The sequence below is a fragment of the Otolemur garnettii genome, unplaced genomic scaffold (assembly GCF_000181295.1).
Source record: "Otolemur garnettii isolate 467f Iridium unplaced genomic scaffold, OtoGar3 scaffold00115, whole genome shotgun sequence".
NCBI lineage: Eukaryota > Metazoa > Chordata > Mammalia > Primates > Galagidae > Otolemur > Otolemur garnettii.
The window spans coordinates 2,612,830-2,620,010 of NW_003852510.1; the positions used below are offsets into that span (position 1 = coordinate 2,612,830).

Sequence of the window (7,181 nt, forward strand, 5' to 3'; positions counted from 1 at the left end):
AAAAAAAAAAAAAAAAACTAGAACCAGTAACCAATTCTGCTATCTCTACCTTAATAAGGACACTTCCATCATCTATTTCATTAGCTACTGCATACTACTTCTGGTCACTCTCCACCCTACCAAAATAAAACCCATTCTCTAGTCATTCATTTGTTCCTTAATTTGTTCTTTCCACATACACTTAAGCATACTCTGCTGAACCCCGGAGTACAAGAATAATTGGAGCCTATTCCCTCCCACATGGACACTCACAGTCAAGAGATGTATGCACAAATAACTACAGCTGTCCAATATATATACTGTAATTGCTATTTAAATGTGTTATGGCAGCAGAAAGGAAAAAGCTCCAAACTGGTCTGCCAAAGTCAGATTAGTGTCACAATAATACCAGAAATAACTTCCTAAAAAGTCATTCTTATCTTTTAACACTTCCTATGGAATTAGGAGACCATGGGATACATTCCAAACTTCTTACGGTCACATAAAATCTTCAAAAACTGGCCCTTTACTTGATTCTCACTCATATACCAGATTGCAAGACTCAGATCCTGGCCTTCCTAGTAAAGTTAGTTTGCCTCCCAGTGCCTCAGTTTTCCTCATCTGTGAAACAAAGATGATTCTAATATCTATTTCATAGGATTGTAGTGACACGGGTTAAAGGATGTGGGTACCGCCTGGCACATCGTGCCCAAAGTTAGCAATTACTATTATCAATTCACTCAGCAAACATCACTCACTACTTCTCACATTACCAGCTTTCCAGCCACACAAGCACCATCTGCCTCCCTGAATTCCTTCCACAAAGCCTTCCCCAAAGTCAAATATCTCTCCCTCTCCAATATTCTCATCACACTTTGCAGACATTTGTTCAATAATTTTATCAACGTGTTTATTATGCAAGTTCCATTCTTCCACTAGAATATGTAAATTCCTGCTGTGTATTATGTGTGCATGCCATGTATGTGTACTGGAGGTGATAAAGATACTCAACCCTGGGGATTGGACCCTCTCCTCCCTCATTACCAAGAAAAATTCTCATGCTAGATGTTCAATGAAATCCGTGAAACAACAGTAGTAGCTAATATTTAGTAAGACCTTACTTATCATGTGCCAGACACTGTTCCAGGTGCTTTGTTTAGTAGGTTTTAACTCATTTTACCGATAAGATATACTGAAGGGGAGTTGAGAAACTTGCACAGAGTCAAACAGCTGACAAATGGTGGGGCTTGCATTCCAATCCAGGAAATTGGATTCCAGATTCAACACTCTCGAACACCACGTGAAGTGGAATAGTCCACAAACTTCCCCTAATGGAACGCTCCCCTGCCCAGACCGCTGCCCAAAGCAGGAAAAGGCTGGGGGTGGGCATCAGGAAGTGAAAATATCACACAGAATCTGCTAAAACCAGCTTTTTCCAACAAAGAGCATCTTCTAAGCATCCCCCAAAAGAAAGCTAGAAGCCACCGAATCCGCGGCGGGGTTCTCCTGAAGATCCCTGGTGACTTAAGGGGCGTGCCCAGCACCCACGAGAGACCCTCCGCTCCCCCCAAATAGACACCCACCAGCCCAGGGAAGGAACAGATAATAAAGAGCATAACCCCCCTGCCCCACAACTGCCCCCACACGAAACTTCCAGTACCAGACCTGCAGCATCCAACTTTCAAACTTTCCCCACCCCTCACAGTGCCCAGCGGAAAGCGCCGCGGAACAACAAGCGGAGCGCTGATTGGGCCGTGGCCGTGGCAGTTCTACCCAATCAGAGGCAGGAAGAGGTCCGGATTGGCTCCGCTGCTTGCTGGGAATTGTAGTTACTTCTATCTGAGAATTCGATTTCCTAAATATAGTGGTTATCAAAATCCAGTGAAGGAACATCATCAAGTAGGATGTGAAGCAAGGGCAAACCTTTCTTCAAACTTTTTTCTTTTCTTCCTGTATCACTACTTTTTTTTTTTAGACTCTCACCCTGCATAGAGTGCCGTGGGGTCCTGGCTCACAGTATCCTCAAAATCTTAGGATCCAGCGATTCTCTTTCCTCAGCCTCGCGAGTAGCTGGGACAACAGGCGCCCGCCACCATCCCCGGCTAATTTTTTCTATTTTAAGTAGAGACCGCGTCTCGCTCTTGCTCTGCCTGGTCTCAAACTCCTGGGTTCAAGCTGTCTACCCACCTTGGCCTCCCAGAGTGCTAGGAAGGAATACAGGCACGAGCACCGCGCTGCGCCACATCACCACATTTTTAAATTGCCTAGTGGACCCGAGTGGCAAGTTGGTTTTCTGGGGAATGGATGACAATCCACCTACCCTAGAAGAGTTTTTGAAACAGAGCTTTTGGTTTTAATTTGCCCTTGTCAGCACCTTTTGCTGATGGAAATGCTGAATGAAATCATTTAACCAGAAACACACATATCGAGAAAACCTGAGAGTCCGTAGCTTCAAAAGAACACGAGGGAAACCAAACAGGTTTGGTGTGAAAGTCTCTGTGATGAGGAAAACTTAGTAAACTAATTTAAAACTTGGTTTCAGATTATTGTATTTGTGAAAAGCCTTTGCTCATTTTTTGCTCTCATATCCCTTGTGCATACTTCTACCTTTTAATTTGGCCCACCGTGTCCGAATTTTTGGTCAGCACCCCTCACTTAAGGAGAGAGACAGATACGTTATTCCACTTCTAAAAGAGGGCCTGCCACACTGGTCAATTAACAGTTGTCGCGTAAAGCGCAAATAAATGAATTCAGAGACGCACAAGAATGTGGGAATTCAGACCGTGGAGTTCTAGGATTATAAGAGAGCCCAGACAGAATAATAATGGAGGAGGACCCAGGACTCCTAGCTCCGGGTATCCGCAGCACCCGGCAAAGCACTGTCCACTGGTTGTCGCTCGGAAAATGTTGACTTCAAATGCTGGGGGTGGGGGGAAAGAGAGCGAAACAACCAGCAAAAAAAAAAAAAAAAAAAAAAAAGGCGCAATTATTCCTGCCACCTGCTCGGGCGAATGCAGAACTGAAGATGTTGAGCCGAGGGGCTGCCACGATTTAGCGTATCCACAGCCAGGTGGCTGAATTACTCCTTCCGAGCTTTCCCAAGTCTGGCCAGGCAGCGTCACGTGACCCAAACAAATATGGCACTTCAAGTTCATCTTCTCTCCACTGAGCCAATAGGAGTGGCGCTCTCAGTCGTCACCACCACCTTCTCACCGCCTTTGGACTGAGTCGGACCTGTCACCTGACTCGGCTCAAACATGGCTGCGCTGGAAGCTCTATTGCTTTGGGCGCCGGGAGCAGGTGAGTGTAAGGCACCCCAGAGAAGGCGGGGGCGCTGTCCACCACCCGGGTAAGGATAGTCCCTGCGTCCCACCACCTCACTGCTCTCCAATTCTGGTACAGATTCCTCTTCGATCTTCAATCTTCTGCTTCAGTAGAGGGTTCAAACTAGGGAGGTTCCTGCTGAATTTCTCATCCTTGAGGAGGCGACCACCTGGGGATTGGGAGTAGGACTGGACATAAAGTTCTGAAGGGAATACGCAAGTGGAGTTACGGGTCTGCGCTCTGGGCTAATGCGACGATTGATATTATTAAATGTAGGATACGGGTAAAGAGATGGGATCCATCCCCTGGAGAAAGAGACAGTTCTCAGAGAGACATTAAACGTGTCAAATTAAACTTAAAACTATAATTAGGGATGTTAAGTCCCGCCGTTCCCTGCTGGGCCAGTTGTTGCTGGTTTGTCTAAATAGAGATAGATCCTTCCTTTTCTTCTCACGCTCATCTGTGTTGTTTCTAGGAGTTACTCCACAAATGAGAAAATTGAGAATGTGTTCGGCATAATTCTTCTCTTTTTATCCCCCTGCACTTTGTGCTGGGAAAATGAGTCATCCATTTGGAAAAGAGGAGGATGCTTCCCAGAAGCAGCTTTTCAGATTTTTCTGTGAGTGCCTGCGGAGGGGAGAATGGGAGCTGGCACAGGCATGTGTACCTCAGCTGCACGAGGCACAAGGGGATATCCCAAAGAGAGTGGAAGACATACTTCAGGCACTGGTGGTGTGTCCAGATCTGCTGAGGTAAGTGATCTCCCTTCATGTCAGGCAGTCACAGGACAGGAAACACATGGCTCAATATTGGGGTTCTGGTCCCTGTGCCTCACTCAACTACCCTCTGAAGAATTAGGAGAGCCAGGGGCTATTTCACATGCTCTGAAAATTAATATTGGTTTTAGATTATCATCTGCAACTGGATTTCACACTGGCCACCAAAGTACACTTGAAACTACCAATTTTTGTTTATCATCATTAATGCAGATGGTAGAACTGCATTCAAACTTTATTTTCTTTGCCTTCAAAAAAAAGCAAATTTGCTCATTCTTATGAGATGGAAGATACTGTTGTACCTTTAACAAAGGACTGAAAGTTCACTCACTTATAACATTTTATTTTGAAATAATCATAGATACACAGAGAAGTTGTAAAAACAATAGAGTACAATGTATGCTTCTCCCAATTTCCCCCAATTTTAATATCTCATGTAGCTGTTAGGTACAATATCAAAATCAGGAAACTGACAGTGGTACATGACTATTAACAACACTATACATCTTATTTGGTTTTCACTATCATTTAATCTGCTTTTTTTTTCATTTATAGTTCTGTGCAATTTTATCCATGTATATATTCATGTAATCCCAGTGTAATAAAGATACAGAACTGTTCCATCCCCTCAAAATAACTCCCTCACACCTTGGTACTATCTCTGTATTTGCTCTATGACCCCTTCTTCTCCCCTGGAACCACAGTTATTTTAATGAAGTTCTTCCTGGCAGTGCTATTAAAAACTAGTGGTCCAGGAATCAAATATATTGCTTTAGTTTTTCCCTAACTTTTCCTTACTTTGACTGTTATGTTAAGGTTATGTATTACCAAACATAGAATGAAGAAACCTAAGTGATTTTCCTTGTAGCCAGTTATTGTCTGAATTCTTAACATCAAAGACAGGCTTATGAATTCTTATAACCCTGTTTTTATTATATGGTTAAAAATAAATCTTTATCGCCAGGCATGGTGGCTCATGCTGGTAATCTTACCAGTCTGGGAGGCTGAAGTGGGTGGATTGCTTGAGCAGAGGAGTTCACAACCAGCCTGACCAAGAGTGAGACCCTGTCTCTACTAAAAATGAAAAAACTAGCCAAGCATTGTGGCAGGTGCCTATAATTCCAGCTACTCAGGAGGCTGAGGCAAGAGGGTCACTTGAGCCCAAAAGTTTGAGGTTGCTGTGAGCTATGAGGTCCCAGCACTCTACCTAGGGCAACAGAGTGGAACTCTGTCTCTAAATAAATAAATAAATAAATAATTTTTTCTCTAAGGGTATTTAATTCAGTTTCTGTGTTCAGGACTTTAGATAGCATTAACTATTATGTTTTTCTCTGTATTGTTATTTTGCTTAAAAATAGGCTCGGCGCCTATAGCTCAACGGGCTAAGGCGCCAGCCACATACACCTAAGGTGGTGGGTTCGAATCCCCAGCCCAGACCCGCCAAAACAACAATGACGGCTGCAACCAAAAATAGCTGGGCGTTGTGGCAGGCACCTGTGGTCCCAGCTACTTGGGAGGCGGAGGCAGGAGACTCGCTTGAGCCCAGGAGTTGGAGGTTGCTGTGAGCTATAATGCCACGGCACTCTACCCAGGGGGACAGCTTGAGGCTCTATCTCAAAAAAAAAAAAAAAAAAGAATAGTCTTAAGTGATTTTCCTTCATTTTTTTCCCCTTTAAATTTGAGTTCTAGCCAGTTATTGCCTGAATTCTTAACATCAAAGACAGGCTTATGAATTCTTATAACCCTATTTTTATTATATGGTTGGGATTGGTGTTATTTTCTGTGGCAGCTCTGTTCTGGTTCTAGTGTTTTATTGAATTGTCATATACATTTGAAAATATCTCATTAGGACAATGTCTTGCATGTTCAGGTTTAAAACATACTGAGCAGGCTCGGCACCTGTGGCTCAAATGGCTAAGGCGCCAGCCACATACACCTGAGCTGGTGGGTTCGAATCCAGCCCGGGCCCGCCAAAACAACGATGGCAGCAACCAAAAAATAGCCGGGCGTTGTGGTGGGCGCCTGTGGTCCCAGCTACTTGGGAGGCTGAGGCAGGAGACTCGCTTGAGCCCAGGAGTTACAGGTTGCTTTGAGTTGTGATGCCACAGCACTCTACCCAGGGGAACAGCTTGAGGCTCTGTCTCAAAAAATAAAACATACTGAGCAGTGAAATCTAAATCTTGGATCACAAAATAGAAAATGTCAATAGAAACTTTTTTTACAAAGTCTTTCTTTCCACCTTTTTCAGATGTGGGCAGGATATCAACCCGCAAAGATTAGCCTGGATCTGGCTTCTTGTACTGGAAAAATGGTTGGCCCAAGAAAAGGTAAGTAGGTTTTTTTTATATTTAAATTTCCCCCTGAGGCTAGGACTGAGAAGAACTGGAATTACCGAGTTTCCCTTCTGTCTGTTACTTCCCTTATTGTGAGGTTTGTCCTACTCTTTCTCAGTATTGACAGTGAGAATGGCTTTAAATTTTTATTGCTGTCTCCTTACCAAAATTCATTCATTAATTCACTAACATATGCTGGCTTATATATAATACTATTTGAGGTGATGCCATTTTGTTAAATATGACTGTGAGGCACGTGCCTGAAGAGAACTTAGCAATGAGGGACAAGATAGCAAACAAAATATGAACCTATAACATTTGGAGCTATGTAACACTCAAATAATAGAGAATAGGCTGAGCTGAAACTTGGTTTTCCTTCTAAAAATCTTACGTTCATTAGTCCAATACAGTGAAATCCTATAGATTCAAGCCCCATTAATTCACATGAATTGAACTAGAAGTTATCAAATATAAAAACATAGTAAGAAAATTATAGTGAAAGAAAACTACTAAGGAAGTACTTTTTTAAAAAAGAAAAGGCGCGCCTGTGGCTCAGAGCAGTAGGGTGCTGACCCCATATGCCGAAGGTGGTGGGTTCAAGCCTAGCCCCAGCCAAAAACTGCAAAAAAAAAAAAGAAAAGAAAGAAAAATTTCCATTTTTAAAGCCCTTCTAGAGGGCAGCGCCTGTGGCTCAGTGAGTAGGGCTTCGGCCCCATATACCAAGCGTGGTGGGTTCGAACCCGGCCCTGGCCAAACTGCAACAAAAAAA

The 7,181-nt window shown here is 43.4% G+C and overlaps 2 protein-coding genes across 2 annotated transcripts in view; one reads left to right on the top strand and one right to left on the bottom strand.

Moving 5' to 3' along the window:
- The window catches only part of RAD51B (RAD51 paralog B), a 647,586-nt gene extending 645,926 nt beyond the window's left edge, over positions 1-1,660 (bottom strand). Inside the window, exon 1 of the mRNA XM_023517631.1 lies at positions 1,645-1,660. The gene's annotated coding sequence lies outside the window, so the exon portion shown is untranslated. The remainder of the gene's footprint in view (positions 1-1,644) is intronic.
- Positions 1,661-3,222: 1,562 nt separating this feature from the next.
- The window catches only part of ZFYVE26 (zinc finger FYVE-type containing 26), a 74,890-nt gene continuing 70,931 nt past the window's right edge, over positions 3,223-7,181 (top strand). The window contains exons 1-3 of the mRNA XM_003797374.3: positions 3,223-3,279; positions 3,779-4,055; positions 6,328-6,406. Of these exons, the coding sequence (XP_003797422.1) occupies positions 3,862-4,055; positions 6,328-6,406 (273 nt within the window). The 5' untranslated portion in view covers positions 3,223-3,279; positions 3,779-3,861. The remainder of the gene's footprint in view (positions 3,280-3,778; positions 4,056-6,327; positions 6,407-7,181) is intronic.